This window comes from Myiozetetes cayanensis, unplaced genomic scaffold, assembly GCF_022539395.1.
Source record: "Myiozetetes cayanensis isolate MyiCay16 unplaced genomic scaffold, myiCay2020 scf5-8, whole genome shotgun sequence".
NCBI lineage: Eukaryota > Metazoa > Chordata > Aves > Passeriformes > Tyrannidae > Myiozetetes > Myiozetetes cayanensis.
Window position 1 is genome coordinate 25,402,594 of NW_026087742.1, and position 19,558 is coordinate 25,422,151.

At 44.3% G+C, this 19,558-nt stretch overlaps 1 protein-coding gene across 1 annotated transcript; it reads right to left on the reverse strand.

Moving 5' to 3' along the window:
* TNFRSF1A (TNF receptor superfamily member 1A) lies at positions 1-17,347 on the reverse strand. The gene is given in 11 exon segments (XM_050333558.1): positions 1-1,564; positions 2,097-2,253; positions 3,012-3,049; positions 3,387-3,509; positions 3,711-3,778; positions 4,061-4,142; positions 5,648-5,765; positions 5,767-5,795; positions 6,103-6,231; positions 6,493-6,694; positions 17,180-17,347. Coding segments are annotated over 11 exon segments (1,287 nt in total). The 5' UTR covers positions 17,219-17,347; the 3' UTR covers positions 1-1,262.
* Between the last annotated feature and the right edge of the window lie 2,211 nt (positions 17,348-19,558).

A 19,558-nucleotide genomic window follows, 5' to 3' on the forward strand; every position in this document is an offset into this window, starting at 1 on the left:
GGAGGTAAAAATACTAATTTTAATTCAGAGCATTTAGTGTATTTACAATAGAAAGTTTCTCTCTGGTCAAAAGATGAGAGATTAAAAAAATCCATGTTACAAATGTGTGGACAACCTGCACCTGATGCAGGCTAATTGATTTTTGCTACTTTTAGTTCACCCAGGGTAACAGCAGTGAGAAAATGATGGTGAGAGCCTGGAGATGGTACCAAATGGCTCTCACACCCAAGTAGCAATCACAGAATGCAGTTTAGGAAGTAGTGTGAAGTTATTCAAAAGTTGCTAAAATATCTATACAGACACATATACAGTCCCATTTGCAGTTAGATTAGATTCATTGAATCATTCAGATAGATAAGCAGGTAGACATGAGCCTACTGACCTGTGTGGAAGCAAGAGTTGCAGAGGTGCTCATGCTACCAGGTGAATAGGTACCATCTCACCCAGACAGATGCATGCAGTCCTTCCCACTCTGCACTTGGACAAACACACAGGCAGGTGTTTTGTTAATGCTAACTTACATGGTTTCTAGGTATAGAAAAAAAACTCGGAAAAAAAGCACCAACTCTCTCATCTGACTCGCTGTCTCAGAACCCTTACTCCCCTGGAGCCTAAGGGAAATGGTGTGTTAGGGATACCATCCTCCAGTTTCTCACAGAGAGAGCCACCACTTCTGAATCTCAAAGTCTTTTGCCACAGCGATAATTACTCGTTGATACCGAGAGGGGGCAATCCTCTCCTGCTCCCAGAAATAGGCACATCCTCCCACTACTTACCGAGTGGGAATCAAACGGCTGCAATGTGAGCCACTTCAACTGGTTGATCTCGCAGAAAAATAGATCTGCAAGAAGTGAGTAAGTGCTTTAGCATCTGAACTGCCAGCCTAACCAAATTACCCTACAAGTTTACCCAGCACAACTTGTAGTTGTTGCTGTTTCAGCAACAACTTGTCCATAGAGCAGCTGATCTATCAAGTCACTCAGAGCTCCTGTTTTCATCTTGGTAAGAGTCCACACACCTCTTCCATTATGAGGTGCTTTCCCTCCTTGAAAAAGGAGTTGTTGCAGGGGTCTGTTGTGGCTTAAAGGTGTTGAACTACCTGGTGGTTGAGAAGAAAACCTCAGCCTTCCTCCAGCATAATCTGCTGCTGTCTCCAACAAACCCAGCTGACAAGTGTTAGGAAGATGGGGAAATATGGGGAAAGTAAGAGAGTTTTTATCCACTCTTAACAGTCATAGCAAAGGCAACAAAGCAGAAATAGATTAAAGATGGTTGTGGAGGTTGCAAGGTTGAGGAGAGTTCTGGTTTAGCAGAGCCTCTTGAATAGCATCACTGCAGCCACTGAGCTCCATCTGGTTGAGAACAGAGCTGATGTGCTCCACAGTTGCAGCACGGCCCATCTGCAGTTTCCACAGTCTAAGCATTTCGTACTGGGCATCTCGTAAACGCCGATGGTCCAGCTCAATTCGCTCTAGGTCATAGTCACTCAGACCCAGACGCCGCACAAACTCTTTCCACCGAGATGGCGGTACGTGATCCACCACAGTGTAGAGAATAGCAGGGTCTGCGAGAAGAGAAGGAAAACTGTGAGAAACAAGATTATGCGGCCTCAAGGAGAATGCAACTAATCCAGGGCTGGATGGTGCCTTGGGATCTTGCATTGCCCCCTGCTGTTCAGGTCTTCTCCAGAGTAATCACACAGACTCATGTGATGTCCAGACTTGCTCTTATCCCACAAAATGTAATGGTTATGAGCAGAGGCAAGCTCACATACTTAGGGCCTTGCTGCCATACATTGCTGGAAAAAAAATTGTTCTGGGTCACTACCCCAGAGGCATTAAAACTGACAGCATGTCAACACAATCCATTTGGCTGGTTGGGAAAAGGGGCAACAGAAAGGCCCTGCACAGATATTTAGCATCTACACATTCACAGGCTCTGGGCATGCTTTTGCCTTTGTACTGTGCCTTACATGAAGTATAGACACAGGTCATGTACACTGGGTAAGATCTGTCCAACGTACTCCTAGCTGCAACTGCATAATCAGGTTCTCATTTGCCTGGGGAAGGAGGGAAGGATGGGGGTGTTCCACTTACTGTCTGGAAGCTGTGTCTTCCTTGCAGGTCTGACACAGTCTGGTAACTCATGTGAACTTTGTGGCAGAGGTGCAGATGGTGTTGCATTCACTGGCAATTCTATTTCCTTCTTGGACTCAGGAAGAAGAAAGGAAACTTCATTTCTTTTTACCTCAACCTGAAAGATACATTGCTTATTTCAGAATTACCCACTGCAGCACAATACACCTGTCTCCTGCAAGTAATCACTATCTTTATATACTAACATTTATCCAAGACAAATTTAGGGGAGCAGGTGCTAAGATTTTATTTCTTCCTATATGCTGTGTTTGAGCAGAAAACACTACATGTTTCTTTCCAGCAGAACCCTAAGAGTTTAACTCTTTTTTGGTACCAAAAAACAGTAGTCTGGAAAAAAAAAACATTTCTTTACAAAATCAAGTAAGGCTGAGACACAAAATCACCACCATTCTAAAACTCCACATTCCACCTTTCCCATCAGCCTTCTCTGTAAGGCTGTGGAAAGCCCACCTCAACTGCTTATTTCTACATTGGACCTGAGAGAATGCTGTGAAGCAGCACTGAAAGGCTAGTGGAGTAGTTCATCTAAAGTGAAGTAAAATTAGTTAAATCCTCCAAGCTTGGGGTACACAGAGAGAAAAGGGGATTAAGGGCCAGTTATCTGAACAAAATGCATCCAGAAAGAAAAAGGCAAAAACCAGGAGTTTGAGAAGCATCCTCTAGAAGAAGGGAAGTAAAATGTTAATGGCTCCACCTTTTTACAGAAAATGACTTCTGAATTAAACAGCCCTATTACTCAGCTCATTTGAAAATACAAGGCCTGAAAACAGCCCATGGGGAAAAATATTACCCTTGATCCCAGGCTAACATAGTAGAAATTGGAAGGTAAGGTTTTATACCCCTCATCTTGCTCACCTCTGGTACTGGCTCCTTGGTTGTCTGTGGCAAAGAAACTTCAAAGAAAAGAAAAAGAAAGTAGAAATTATTTTTACTTCCTCTCATTCCAGAGAAAACAGGAAGGCAGTTATCACAGTCCTACTCTCAAAAAGGGCTTATAGCAAAATGCACATATCCCAGCAATGAGCTCACATGCACTTCCACTCACAGCTGTGGGCATGGACGAAGAGCTGCAAGAACCTTAACAACAGCCTTAGCTATTGAATTCTCTGGCCTTGCAGAAAAGCGGAGTAAAGGGATTCCACTTGTCCCCTCACATGTGTGCACATACAGAAACACACAGAAAATGATGTCTATCCCAATCAATATCACTGCATATGCTGCTGTACTCACCACAGGAGTAGAAAGACGACACTATCCTATTTTCCTGGACCAGCTTCCCAACTTTATTTACAATGTAGAGGATAGAGATAACTCCAAATATTGCAACAAGGATGCCAAGGACAAGGGTCCCGCCTGGACAAAAGGAAGAGAGCAAACGTGTGTGTGACTAAGAAAGGAGGAGGTAAGTGCTAGAGGAAAAACAGTAAGTGAACATATACATAATTATATGTAATGGTTTGAGAGAGTGAAAAAGTAACACTTTTCAAAAGGCATTAACAGAACAACAGCCCATACTAAAAAGATTCCACTGCCCCTCAGTTTCCTGAAACTCACTTAGCTCGGATGAAGTTGGTGGGGTAGTCACTGGGCTATGACACTGCAAGCATTCTTCTCCAGTGCAGCTGAAAGAGCAAACCAGAGATGTGAGTGTGCATGAAATGATACACTAGCCATTTTCAACCATCCTAATTAACTTGCAGTGTGGCAAGTGACTTTGGCTTTTTAGTGGGTTGATGCCTACACAGAGGAGACTGGGGGTGTCAGAGGGGAAGACCTAATTGCCCCAGAAAGGCAGAATGTTGTAAAATTATGTCTAGATGGAAAGAACCTGAGAAAAATTTCCTCCCTCCTTGGAGTTCATGACTCCTACTCAGTGGTGGGACACCCAGAGTAAAAAAGCTCACCTGTTGCAAGGCTTGCAAATGTTACTACGTGACAGGAAGAACTGAGGCTTACACCTGCAAATTGTGTCCCTGTCCTTTGAACCTGTAGAGAAAAGAAGAAACTGTTGCCATAATCTGGACAGAGAAGAAAACAAAAGGAGAAAAATCCACTCCAAGATGAATGAGAGATTATCCCTCTTTAAGCCTGGAAAACTGCTACTGAAGAAGAGAAAAAAGATTCAGTCTACATGCGAGACAGGATTAGAGGAGGGAAAGGAACTCAAATTACAGTGCAGCTGAAATTGGTCTAATGTGCAAAAGCAGGAAAAGTTACTCAAGTTCAAGCATGACAGGAAGGGGAAACCACATTAGTCAGGCGAAGATGAGGGAGAAGTGGTCCCTGAGCAGCTGGGACTGGTGAGGAAGTCAGTCCAGGGCAGGGAGAAATCACTTCAAGCCAAGGGACACATATCTACTCTTGTGATCTGATATTCTGTGAGTGGAAGGGGTAAGAAATGCAAGAGCTATCACTTCTAAGCAAGTCACAGGATGGACACTGAGTAAAACAAGTGTGAGGAGGAGCAGACAAGAACAGTTATCGGAGGACTTCAAGCTACATGAGAGGAGGGAAAAAAGTACTAGAACAAGCAGCATTCTGTGGCAAGTGAGGGACAGGACTAAAACAGTTCTATGTCAGCTAAGAGGGAAGGAAACTGCTCAAGGGTAGCACACAATGATGACAATTGTGGATAAGCACAAGTGTGGAAACCATGACAAGATTACTGAGCACCAGAGGGAACACATTCACCAGTGAAGCAGCAAACCTCACACTAGACAGGGTAAGAGATGGGAAAGGGATCAGGAGCAGCAGGATTTGCAAAGGAGAGGGGATAGCTTTGGGAGAAAAAGGTAAGGGGGACTTAAGGGACATTAGACTACAGGACAAAGTAGAGGGGAGCAAACAGTATTTGTTTAAGATCTCTGATTCCTGACTGAAGATGAGGCACCTTAGGACAGCTAACAGAGGTACTTTTCCCAGACACCTGCATTATCCCAGGGTAATGCCCAGTTCCACTGGGTATAGTTCAGCATTACCTAGACAGCTCTTTAAAACACTGCACAGAACACTGTGGTGGTTCAGCAACTGACTGATAAGGAGTTCAGCTGAGCACCGGGGCCAGCAGTATTTTCATCCATTGTACTCAAAGTGCTGCCAGCACTGGTAGGGAAATGCAATGAGCATGAGGAAAAAGACAAAAAAAGGAAGGCAAGAGGGAAACCTGCTCTAGAGCACAAAGACCCTGCTTCAGGACAGGCAAGGCAGAGGCACCAAAATTAACTAGAAAATAGCACCTCACAACACCTAAAAACCAGGAAAATGTTCAAGGACAGAAGGAAGAAACTGCGATAGAAAGCAGGGATTGATGGCAAGGCAGGAAAAAATGGCAGTCTTTCTGGGGAAAGGGAGCAGACAAACCCAAGAGTTGCTCTGAAACTACAGTAATTTCAGGGCAAGGCACTGCAGCATGTCAGAAATGAGCAAAGGGTTGCTAATGTCTACCCTAGTACAGTATGTCTGTACTGGAGCCATATCCATGTCATACTCACAGCTGGCAATAATCCCATTGTCACATGAGCTGCAGTTCCTACACTGGAAGAGATCAGGTTCAGAACCAAAATGATATTGATTCTTCAGACATCCACATACAGTATCTTGCTTTGGGGTTGCAGGGGGCCTCTACTATCTGCTGGAGTTCTGAGGAAAGAAAGGAGAAAGGATTATTCCAACCTCTTACCGCACCTTCAGCTGAGAGCTGAGAGCACAATGATAGGTATTGTTATCCCCTAATTTTCACAGAAGAGGGCCAAAAAGGCCTGCAAACCGTTTCTCAGACTGCAGTAATTTGGTAACCCTTATTCCTGCTGTCCCCAATCCCCTCCCATACATTATCTTACCCATTCGACTGCTTACTTTTTCAAGCTTCCTCGCTCACCTTGCCATCCCCTCCAGCCCCCATCCACCACCATTTTCCTCAGATCCTACAGAGTTGATAATAACTCACCTGTACGACAACGTGTACACTGGAAGCATTTAGACATGATGTTATCAACTGCTGTGAATGTGCCATTAGCACACGGAAGACAGACAGGTGCCTGGTCAGGCCGATCACAGTCTCTTGCCTTGTAGGTACCTGCAAGAAAATCACCTAAGAGAGCTCTGACAGGAAGGCAGAGTCACTGGTTCCTCAAAGAAACCCTGGAGTTTATGGTGTGAGGACCAAGTATGCTTCCTCCCACCAGTGTGAATGACACTGACAGCCCAAGAGATAAGGAATAAGAAGGGGTAGGTACTAAGGAAGGGAGCACTGATGTAGCTGTAGGAAAGAGAAAGTTTGAGAGTGCGGAAATGCCCCCAAGATGAAGGTTGGTACTACTGTATTTATTTTACATACCTGCATGACACCTCATGCAGCAGTGGGTCTTTCTGGGATGTAGGTATTGGTCCAGTTGACAATGTACCTGCTTCTTTTCTTTCCTCAAGGGGTTAGAGGGGTCTCTTCCATCCAGAGCTACACGATGGACTTGCAGTGTATATGGCACCGGAGTAATTTCTACAGATTCCTTTGTCAACACACAGATAAACGTTAGGATAACCTGTAAATGCAGATGGAGGGAGAGAAACAAGGTGAGAAAACATCATACCCCTTGCAGACTGCACCCCTGACTTCAGCACTTAGAATCAAATTTTACTATAACAGTGAGTTCAATTTACTTGACAATTCTGAGATTAGCACTCTCCATTGACAAATGTATGGGGGGCAGATGATTTACAAAAACAACAAAAAAAAACCAACAACAAAAATGAATGCCTGTCATCTCTGTTAGTAATATGCCATGTAATGGTCTCTATGACAAACTGGTTGTATATAAACCAAATACTTTTCATGATGTGCAATTTACAGATAGAATGCTTTGAAAATGCTGCAGCTTGTGAGAAAGTTATGCAAGAGCAAAGGAATGTTTTTATTAAGGAAGGCAGTAAGGCCATCCATGTAGATTTATCTAGAATAAATACAGTTCCACAGAGAAGAATGCATCCAGTACTTGCAGTTCTACTGAGGAAATACACAAGATGGGAAGTTTGGAATAAGAATGCAGAGGAGGATTTCACTGCCTTAAAAGTACAGGAAAGCTTCCAAAACTACTCCTGAGCAAGGCAGTCCTAGAAATATTGGAAATTCAAGTTTTCAACTTCTCCCCACATCAAACATACTTCTTAAACTGCAGCTGATAACATCAGCCTGTACATTCTGACACAAAAATTTACATTTTCTTTTTTTAAAAAATTCCTTTAAGATTTTATTTCTATTTTTCCACTTGAAAATTACTGTTGTCATGCCAATCTTAACAGAAATATTAAGACTGGCATGACTGCCATGTGACTGTAAGAGAGCATGAATATGTACACACGCACACTAACAAAGGGTTAGAAGAACAGCCTGTATCAATAATGAAGGACGCCATTCCCTGGACATTTTTTTCAAGACACTATTCCCAGCAGTGAAATTGAGAAATATGTTTATGTCATGGCCAAAAGGTCTACACTCTGGTAAGACCACAGCATAGATGACTCATCACCAAAAGATCCTGCACCAGGAGGATGGTAACGAGATTGCAGCATATCACAAACCCTATTCCTCTGCCTGTTGGCCCAAAAGAAAAACAGATCCTAGACATGTCTTTCAAATATGCATTCAAACAAGGAAGAAACATACAACAACAAAAAGATTTTAAAAAGCCCAACAAACAAAACAAACCCAGGTAACAACTTGACCCAAGATTTGTGAAACCTGGATTCAGCAAGTTTCTACAGCAAAGACCCCTCCCATCCCAGCTGATAACTCCTGAAGGATATGATAGATTTACCCAAACCCTAGTCTGTAATACCATAAAGAACTCTAGCAGCACAATGAAGACTTGACAACCAGTATCCCTTGTCATCCACGTTGCACACAAGTGATCCTGGCCACACCATCTGGCCATATATATGTTGATGCTTCTGAGTGTGTTGCAGAGAGCTTGTGCCAATGCATCAGATCGTATGAATCAACTAAGTTTTTTGCAAAAAACACCACCCCATGCAAATAGTCTCATACAGAGTTTTACCACGCTATCTTCCCTTTAATTGTAATGTTTGCCCAGCTTCCTTTTTTTGAAAGTGGCAAGATGCCCAGCAGTACAGGCACAGCTTCAGAGTTCTGTTTCTTTTTTGCTTTTTCAGCTAGGAGAGTTATAGCAAAAGCAAAGTAAACCAATAAGGGTAAACCACAATGCTGATACCAATTTTGTGGTTGCAAGCTCAAGAAAAGATACACAAAATGAGACGTCTATGACAGCCCCACGCTGTCCTGTTTCTCTCTCAGAATTAAAGCTTTGGGGGAGAAAGGTACATACATAAAAGCAACTTAAAACCTCAAGAAGCATGGGGCTTTGCAACTCTGACAAAGCTAAAACACCATTTTTCAGAGAGCTCTGTCATACAAGGACACATTCAATAGACCAGATGTTAAAATGGTGAACAGGAAAAGAGAACCACATATTTAAATAGCTATCATTTCAGACTTAATTATCTGACCACAGGATAATTGTAAGCACTTCAACAACTCCTCTATAAGAAACAAAAATTGCTTCAGCAGATGGCAGTCTTACAAGATTGCTTGCTTGCAGGAAAATGGGTAAAAGATCATTCACGCAGATGGTCTGGTCTGACACACAGCAACAATAAAAAAATCCCATTCTCTGGCCAATGATCGATTCCCTGACATAAGAATATACACAGTTAGCCCGTAAGTCACGAAAGTCAGCAACAGAAAGAAGATGGAAGTGTCAAAGCCAAAAACACAGAGAAAATTGGTCAGATACACCTTCAAAACCAAAAGAAAACAGAAACATTTTCTATTTTTCAGATTAGGTGAAAGTGTGTCTATATGTGTAATAAAACCAGAGTTAACACACAATTACTGATCATAATCTGAGGAACAGCGAGTCACAGGCCACAAGTGACTCACAAACCAATGGCTTGGCCATCCAGAAAAATCATTCACACGGTGAAAAAACCATCAGCATTTTAAGCAACTTCTCAAGCCATTCAGCAGTACACTGATTTATACCAGCAACAGACTGCATAAAATTGAGGCAGTACATGAAAGTAAAATATTCTATCCTATTTCAGTTGGAAAGGATCTACAACAATCATATGGTCCAACTGCCTGATCCCTTCAGGGCTGACCAAAAGTTAAAGCATGTTGTTCAGGTCATTGTCCAAATGCCTCTTAAACACTGACAGCTTTGGGGCATCAACCACCTCTCTAGGAAGCCTGTTCCTGTGTCTGACCACCCTCTCAGTAAAGAAATGCTTCCCAGTGTCCAGTCTGAACCTCCCCTGGCTCAGCTTTGAACTATTTCCAGGTGTCCTATCACTGGATCCCAAGTAGAAGGGATCAGCACTTCCCTCTCCCCTTTCCCCTTCTCATGGAGCTGTAGAGAATGATGAGACCACCCCTCAGCCTCCATGTTTGCAAACTAGACAAGCCCAGACATCTCAGTAGATGCTCACAGGACATGTCTCCTGTGAGGCACAGGATCTGCCAGCCCTTCCACCAGCTTTGTTGCTGTTGAAAATTATACATTACTTGAAAGTAGCTAAGTGCTTGTTTAACATAAGTTGGAATTGTTAGGCTGCAAGTTGAACTTGTAGGCTTCAACCTGAACCATATGGTTGTGTTGTATAAGTCAAAGATGGATCATAGTGAAACACGGAGATAAAAACTTGAATGTTAATAATAGTTAGAATAGAAAAAACTGTAGCTTAAACATGACTTAAAAATTAACAGCTAGAGTGTTAAAAAAAAAAAAATTAATAGCCCATAGACTGTGGTATATGAACTGTAAGAAAAAATATTATAACATGAACTACAGAACTGGCCAAAACCCCCATCGAAACCAACCTAAGAAGATGCGACGCTGACCATGTGGCAACCTCTTGGAAATGAAACAATGAAGACAGAGAAGACCCCAGACTCTAATAATGTTTTGTCCAGACTGTCATGTGAGGAATGGGGAGGTCAGATCATAAGGGTGTCATGGCCCAGAGATTTCTCTCTTCAGGGTCCCTCTTTTGAGGCACCTAGCTCCAGCTACCAGATATCATAATTGATTTGTGCCAATAAATCTATCTGATGGAGATGAGAACCTAGTGTCAAGAATTTCCTTAGCAGTTGGTATCCTCTGGGCACATTCCAGGACCTTCACATCCCCCTGAAATGGTGTGGCTCAGAACTGCAACCAGCACCCAGCACTCTGTGTGAGGCCACACCAACGCTGAGCACAGTGGGATGTTCCCCTCCCTCTGACTGGCTGGTGACACCGTGTCTGATGCTCCCCAGGACGTGGTTTGCCTTCTGGGCTGCCCAGGCACACACTGCTGATTCACACTGAGCTGCTGCCCACCAGTACCCCCAGAGCCTGCTCTGCAGGGCGCTCTTCAGCCACTCCTCTCCCAGTTTATACTTGTGCCTGGCAGTACTGCATCCCCAGATGCAGGATCCAGCATTTGGACTTGTCAGATTTCATTCCATTAATCATTGCCCAGTGCTCCAATTTATCTAGAATAAATATATTGAACAGAATTGACCATAGAACTGAGCCCTGAGGAACATTGCTGGTGGCCAGCTGCCAACCAAATATAGCTCCATTTACCAAGCACTGAAGCCTCAAAACATTGATAAAAGCTTGTCAAGGCAAAGTCTTCTGCAAGCGAAATAAGATGATTTTCCACTGTTAGATATACAAGATACTCAACTTCCCAGGAGAGAAAACAAGTACCCACTACCCAATGCTGCATAGAAAAGCGGACAACCTGTATTACCTAAGCTGAATGATAATTAAAACCACATCATGCACACTACTGATTCACAATCTCAGTGAGTGGAGACTCCCCAGGGAAAATAGAGTCAGCAGAAACTCTAGGCTTTACTTCTGAAACTGATGCAGGAATAAACAAAATATGTCAGATGAAAACCAGAATTCTGCTTCCTTAAAACATTCCACTTTTCTGGGTGACAGCTACTTTCCCCTGACATTCTCCTCACATGTGAGGCAATCTTAGTTCCTTCTTATGTCTCATACCAGCACTTACTCAACAGCTACAGTCAAAAAAAAACAAGGCACAAGCCCAAAAGCTCTTCTATGCAAAGTTCTGATAGCTAAAATAGGAGTTAGGAGCCCTTTCACCGTCTCAAACTCAAATTTTCTTGAATTACTGCCACTACTACAATTCTCACCCTTGCTGCTCCTTCTGCCTCACCAGGCCACGCTCAGAGACCTGCAAGTGAGGTGACATCTCCACAGAGTAAGGCAAAGAAAGAAAGGAACGTCAAAGATAAAAGTGAAAAACACAGCAAGATGCCAGAAAGAGAGGTGGGTGTAAATAATAAAGGATATTTGAGGGCAGTGTTCTCAGGTCAAGGAAAAATAAGGCACAGTGTCTGAAACAGAGGGACAGCACAGGAAAGTGCAGCATATCAGGGCTACCATATTGTCACCTCACAAGGCCAGGAGTACCAAATTACTCAGCATGGATGCCGTGACTCTCTATCACATGCTCTGCCTGCCTATGCAGGTCTGTAGCCCTGCTGCTACCTGCAAGGCTCCTTGCCCTCAGGGAGAAGGGTGGAGAAAATCAGGTACAGTATGACAGTGTGATGGAAAAAAGAGGATGGAGAGGGTTGTGTCGGGAGCAAGACTCCCTCTCCTAGAAACTCAGTGGATGCCTAGAGGTGGGCCAGGGCTGGTCACAGAAGGGAAAAACACTGAGTGAGAAGGATGGGGATTAGACAGGTGAGAAACAACTCCTAAGCCACACACACCATGTTATGACCCAATGCCTGTTCACATGAACTAATAGGTGTAGCAGGATGCTCTGCCTAAGATGGGAGTAAAACAGCTCAAACTTCACCCTGTTTGCTAAAGTTAACAGTGGTGGATGGAGAAGAGGGTGTCATGCTGGTTTTGGTGTTGAAGAATGCTGAGACCAGCCCAACTCACCAATCCCAAAGTTAAATATTCTGGGGATGTGAAAAACAGTGTTTCCTGGCAGAAACTGGCACCAGTGAGGATGTGGTGAAGTTCCTGATAAAAGAACTGATAGTACTGATAACTTATCTAAAGCTGCTGAGCTGACATAGCTAGCCTAGAAACATAGGACTGACAGTCAATCCCTTTACAGTGAAAAAGCCTAGTTCCACATTTTAACAGCAGGCACGCCTAAGACAACCCTTCTAGAAGTGTCTGTAGAAACTCCTCCCTGGAGTGGTGATGCCCCTCCAGGTTACTCCTCAATGTTGAGCAGAAGAGATTTGCCAACGATTGTTGGTATGGATGAGTAGCATCAGTCTATACTTAATAATTATTTTGCTAGGTTTAATATTGTTCCTTCAATATTGCTTAAAAAAATAGCACACTATACTAATAATTATAGCTATCTATATTGTGTAGTAAATAATTGTGAATTAAGTCTTTTAGTCTAAACATTATCATCATCAATAAAATAAATATTTTATAAATGCAAATAGATTTAGTTTGTCATTCTTAATCCTGGAGGACAAAGTTGCACAGAGATTCAATTGGAATAACTTAACCGCTTCTTTCAAAAGAGACTTCCATTTTGCAAATTCCTTTTTTAAACTAATGAACTACATGCAAATAAAAGGCATTATAAGTCATTAGAATGTCTCAATATTTCTTAACAGAAAGTTCTCTTGGCTTAGGAACTCAACATGACACATACTCAATGCACAAGTATTCTACATATTAGTCATCTGTTAGCCTTTTTTGATGACTCATACAAAATTACTCAGCTTGGATGTTCAGAGGAAAACAGAGATCCTGCTCAGATTGATGAGTTATGAAAGAAATCAGGGTCCAGAATTAACCTTATGTTCTTGGACTGCTTCAGCCATTTCCAAAAGCTCTTTGAGGTTGGCATATGTTTTAGTTTGCTATACAAAGATGCACGGGAAACCAGAACTTCTGCTTTACACATTTAGAAATGTGCATTAAAGCAACATTTACAGGAAGCTTTTCTGATTGCTCACTAAAACCTGGAAAGGTCAAAGAAGGCTACAAGAACTGCTATTATAAATAATCCCCCATTTCATGAAGTTCAGATGGAGGAATGCTGTACTTTAGCCTTGTCTAAAATCAGGAGACTGGCTATAGCTTTGATACAATGAAGAAAGGCCTTAGAAATCTTAACTTAAAACCCAAGAAAATTGTGATTATCTATAAAGATCATGGACTTCACATCGTAAAATGTCATACATATATATACACAGTATATAAAGTTAGAAGTTTTTATTTCATATTAGCCGAGAGAAAGACAATAAAGGAAAAGTCAATAGGCGGTCACAATCATAAGAAAACTTCTTTTGAAGTTTTCCTCGGAGGACACAGTGGTGAACACTGTGGCAGAGTCCTCAGTGCACTGACATACAACACCCCAGTACTTTGCCTGCCTGTTTTCAGGGCTGAGTTCCACTGCTCTGCTGTACAGAGCACTGAAGGAACAAGAGCTGTGGGAAGGCTCAGCAGGGTTCTCCTCCTTCAATCCCAAAATGATTTTCAACTAGGCACAAGCCCTTGGCCCCTGCCCACGCTGTGCTGCAGATGTGCTCATGCCCCTTATCAGTGACTCACTAGATGAATTTCTAAGTCATGTAATTCTCAAATGCTGAGTTCTATTCACTGGAACAGATACATTGTTGTTTATTTTAACGGAGAAATGTAGTGACATTGATTTGAGATGTGCTTTCTACTGTCAGGTTCCCAAGACTGCAACAGAAAAATCTGTGTCCAAAGGGAGCACTCAGTTAACCAGGGATGATGATAAGACTATGAAAGAAACACAAGGCATCTTCCCTAAATATAAACAAAGCCCCTTTGTGATGACTAAAGAAAATGGGTAAGAAAGAGCAAAATGACAACATTGGTTTTACCCCAAATAATACTACTAATGCAAAAAATGGATTACTTGATAAAAAGGGGAAAGCATCCAAACTGGCAACACTGATTACTTATGAGAACAAAAATTATCACATAATTGAAATTAGCAGAGACCCAAATATGAACGTTTCGTTTGGCTAGAAGTAGACAGTCCTCAAAAACAGAAATTAAAATCACAGTAATCAGTACCTAAAAAATTGAATTAATCTGGTTGGGAAAAAAAAAAACACAGATGAAAATCTCCTTGAAATGCAGTCAAATGCTACCAATTGTTAGGATGGGATCTGAGAACAAAACTGATAGTGTTCTTATGCCAATATAAAAATCCATAATGATTGAACCTGGACTGTAGTTCTGGTCCCCAATCTTGAGAATATAAATTAAACTAGATGTTATACAGAGAAAGGTAACAATGACAATCAGTGGTACAGACTGGTTGCTATAAAGGGAATGATTAAAAATACTGGACTATAAAAGACAAAACCAAGTGGAGGATACTGTAGAGGGCCCAAAGTCATGAATGCCATGGAGAAGGTGAAATGGGATGAGTGTTCCCTGTCTCCTCCAATACAAGAACTAAGAGGCATCATATAAAACAAGCAGGAGACAGGCTCCAAACAAATACAAGGAGGTACTTTTTTAGCCAAAGTGTAGCTGAGATGTGGGTCTCCATGACAGAGTGCTGGGGGTGCCAGAAACATGCCCAGCTTCCGAAAGTAATCATCACACTTATCAGCAGAAGAAAAAAAACCCAACGCACTCTGGGGTCCGAAATATGAAGATGCCATTTCAACTCAGAAATTTCTACCATCACAAATCACTGGAATTGGAGAGAGTATTTTTATTTTTTTATTGCTATGCACTTGCCCTGCTCCAAAACACTTGGCAGACACCTGCTGTTGGGCACTATTGGAAACAGGATGGTGGCCCAATTCACTTCGTGGCCTGGTTTTCAATTTTTATGTAACGTAGCTTCTAACTTCAAAATGGCAATTCCTCCCTTTACTTTCAAAAGGAATCAATGCCAGAAGCACCCTTGTGGCTATTTTGTCTTTTTCCTTCATAAAACTGAACTTTCTTTAAGAAATGAAACTCCCACTATAATTTTTTTCTTTTCAGAAAACTCGCTGGCCTCAGCAAAGACAGATGTCATTTTGTCCACTGTAACAGTCAGAAGTGCATGGGGAAAATGCAGAGAAGCTGAAAATGAGTACAAGGACAGACAAAAAGAGAAAATGCATGGAAACAGGCTACAGAAAATTTTGAAGAGTCGCAGGAAACATACAAGAATCAGAAAACTAGAAGGGTGGCATCAAGGGTGTAAGAAACACCATGAGGGCAAAAAAAGGATGATATGCAAAGTAAATGGCAGATGGAAGGGCATGCAACAGAGTAAGAATTGTAACGCTGAAAAAAATAATATGATTTTATGGAAAAGATAAACATTATCTGTAGGGAGTACAGTGTTACTGAGAACTTGAAATGACAAGCAAATAGGAGGGGGGAAATTTCCTCAAAAAGATATCTCACTGAAGGACACTTGCTCCAGCATATTATTTAATTGAAGATAAAACAATTAATTTGAGGAATCCAATGATTTTTTTTTTTTGCATTTTATTGTCAATAATATGAATAACTCATATAGTATCTGAGTTACGGTAAAATGTATGCACCACTATTCATAAACCAGAAATACACTTGTCCAGGTTTGGTAACTATGAAATCTACCCGTAAGTCAACAGTTTATGTACCCTTCCTAGGTCCTAGGACGGTAAGTGATCCACAGTTAAAGCCAAGGTGTAGAGTGCTCCAACTCCAAAGTTTTAGTTGAGTTCTCTTGCCCGTGCTAGACGTCTTATTACCTGGTTTCCAAACTTTCCAAGTAGAAAAAACCAAACCAAACCAAAACCAAACACACTCCTCTGGAGGAGGGTAACATTGAGTGACATAGTTGCAACTTTCTGACAGCAAATTAACCACTAAACCAGAATTACAAGTTCAGCGCAGCCAGGTGGAAGTGTGTGTTACTAGGATGCTCTGGTATTTAGGTATAAAACGTTTGACCTTGTAGCCTCTATAGCAGAATTTGTAGCCATGTCACGATGCTGAGTGATGCCACCCCTACTGTCACAGCTTTATCACACCTCTGCTGATACCGGATGGCCATTCATGTCTAGCAGTCAGGTAGTTCATAAAACTCTCGGATTTCTTTTACAACTTTCTCACCCACAAAATTACAACAAGCAGTTTAAATGTCTTGCCCTAAGATGCGCAAGCAGGCTAAAGAAGATTTACTTGCAAAGCTGAACTTGTTTGTATCCCAATCCCGTGGTTTGGGACATAGCTAAGGACCCCTAATCTTTAAATGCCCGCAAGGCGGGGGCGGTTAGTCTCCGGCTCCTGCACGGAGGCGGCGGGAGCGGAGCGGATGAGATCCAGCGATCCCAGCCCGGCCGGCTCCGTGCTCCCGGCGAGCCCCGGACCGCCCCGCGCGTTAACGGCCGCGCCGCGGGCTCCAGGGAATCCGCCGCCGCTCCTGTAAGCCCAGACGCCTTTTCCCTGACCCAGGGATAAGTCCCGGAAACGGCGCCGGCGAAGTCTGTGCCCAGTGGAGGGCGGGGAGCGGAGGGAGGGAGGCAGCGAGCCCCGCCGGGCTCGCCGCAGTCCCGCTGCCCGGTGACCCCTCGGGCGCCCAGCTGATGGCGCGGCTCGGCTTCCCGACCCGTTACCGCCGCTCCGGCAGCAGCCCCGACCGCCCGCCTCGCCCCCCCGCCGACTCACCGAGCCCCGTCCCCCCGCTCTCCGCCCCGGCGCGGGGCGGCCGAGATGGAAGCCGCAGCCCCCCGGAGAGGGCGAGCAGAAAGCGGGCTGTCCGGAGAGCGGCAGCGATGCGGAGCCCTACGGCGGCGAGTAGGGTCGAAGGGAGCCCGGGCCCCAAAGCTCGGCGGCGGGCACCGCTCTGCACACCCGCAGTCGCCCGCAGGTCCGGGGGAGCGGAGGAGTTGCCCGGAGAGGCGGTGCCCCGCCGCCGCACGGTCCCGCTCCGCCGGGAGCGGCCAAGTCCCCGCCGTGACTTACCGTCCCCAGAGAGGTGCGGGGCAGCGCCGGGGCGCGCATGGCTCCGCGGCCCGCTACATCCCCATGACAGGGCCCCCCACCTCCAGAGGAAGCCGTCCCAGACCTACGCAGCCCCGACCGGAGCAGCGCGGAGAGCGACTACCCCGTCTCCAACTTCCTGGAAGAGGCAGCAGGAAAGAGAGCTGCGAGCGGGAGGCGGCCCGGAGCCGCGCCGCGCCCCGCCCGCCCTCCGCCGCGCACAGGCTACCGTCGGCACTTTTCCCTAAAAACCGAGATTGGTCAAGCTGAAGAAAAGCAACGGATGGCTAAAACTGCTACAAAACACACAGGAAAGGAGCCACAGGAGGTTCACTGCAATCTTAAAATTCCTGGACGTAGGAGTGTTTAATCCTAAATACGTAATTTTCGTGTGAAACTTAACCATGTACTTGTAAGAAAAAGACTTTTTGCATCTATATTGCCTTAATTTTAAAGAACGGGATTTTTTCAGCCACGACCAGCGTTTTTAGAGTCTATATGAACATCCCATACTTTTTAATTTAAAACACGTATTTTCTTGTATGCTCCTATGAACCAGCAGTACTGATAGTGCAAATACAAGCGAAACCTACATAACATTCTGCATGAGGTCTGCTTCATTTAATATACGCTCTTATCATGTTTGAAAAACAAAAATACAGTTAGGAGTAAGAGGCTAAATGATAAAGAACTCCCCTTTGTTTGTTGCCCATTAAGATCTCCCCTTGTTTTCTCCAAGTATCTCTCTACTAAGTCAAAGGCATTAAATCAAGGTACAAAGCATCGTTTTGGAAGAACTTGCCCATTTCAAGTGTATAAGCCCAAAATGGGTACAATTCACTTCCTGGAGTGCCTGAATTCCTATGGACAAACCCAAACACCTCCAGAGACTGTGCCTACTATAGAGTTGCTTATCTGCTGTGTGGAAGCAAACAATCGCATGTGCACAGGACAAAACAAAGAGGGCACTTTTCTGCACTTCAGGCTTGGAACAGCTCTGACTTTCTAGCTGCAAGGCCCAGGAGAGAAGGAAATAACAGAATAACCTCTTATCAGTTTGCAGCCATCTCCAGGGTAGAGGTGGAAAAGATTTACCAAGGTTTGTCCTGTTCATTTCCCTGCCTCGAATGAGGGTAACACAAAATCAGACCCTGAAGGCAAAATTCTTGCACACCGACGAACACATTCTGCAAAGGAGGAAATATTTTTAATAGTCTGTTTCAGGTTTAGCACATGCTGTCATGTGAGTGGATGAGGCACACTCTTCAATCTTCATGGAGCCTCAGCCTTCAAAAAAACCACAAAAACACCATTTCTCTAGAACCGCACAAATGTCACAGAAATCCCCACAAACCTTCCCATTTTACTCCTCCCGCAGCTCAGGGAGGGGACGGCACTCTCACAGCCCGCTGCACGTTTGACATTTACACTAATGTCAAACACGTGACTGCACATCCACTTCCTAGCTTTTGCCAGAACTGGCAGCTCCATGCCTTCCTCCATCCCTGCCACCTCCCTGCAGCCTGCCAGGCCTCTGGCACTTTCCAAGGCCCTGTGGCTTTGTGCCAAAGCCCAGAGGGACTGAACCCACTCTTCTGTCACACAGCTTGTCTGCCAGCCCAGGCACTTTACTCCCAGACTGCAGAGATGTATTGGGTTTGCATGGTAGCAAGGTTTTGGTAGCAGGGAAGCTACAGAAGTGGCTTCTGTGAGCACCTGCTAGAAGCTTCCTCCGTGTGTGGCAGAGCCAATGCCAGCCAGCTCCAAGATGGACGCACTGCTGGTCGAGGCCAAGCCCATCAGAAATGGTGGTAATGCCTCTGTGATAACATATTTAAGAAAAAAAAAAAAAAAGTTATTGCACAGATGTAACTGTGGGCAGAGAAGGGAAGAATGAGAATATGTGAGGAACAGCTCCGCAAACACCAAGGCCAGTGCTGAAGGAGGGAAGGAGATGCTCCAGGTACCAGAGCTGAGGTTCCCCTGCAGCCCATGCTGAAGACCATGGTGAAGCAGCTGTATCCCTGCAGCCCATGGAGGATCACAGGAGTGCAGAGATCCACCTGCAGCCCGTGGAGGAGCCCCATACTGGAACAGCTGGATGCCCAGCTGTGAGCCCGTGGGAAGCTCACGCTGGAGCAGGCTCCTGGCAGGGACCTGCGGCCCCATAGAGAGAGAAGCCCGTGCTGTAGCAGGTTTTCCTGGTAGGAACTTGTGACCCTGTGCGGGACCCACGCTGGAGCAGCTTGTGCCTGACGGACTGACCGTGGAAAAGTGACCCACGTTGGAGCAGTTCGTGAAGAACTGTTGCCCGTGGGAAAGACTTACGCCGGAGAGGTCCGTGAAGGATTGTGTCCTGTG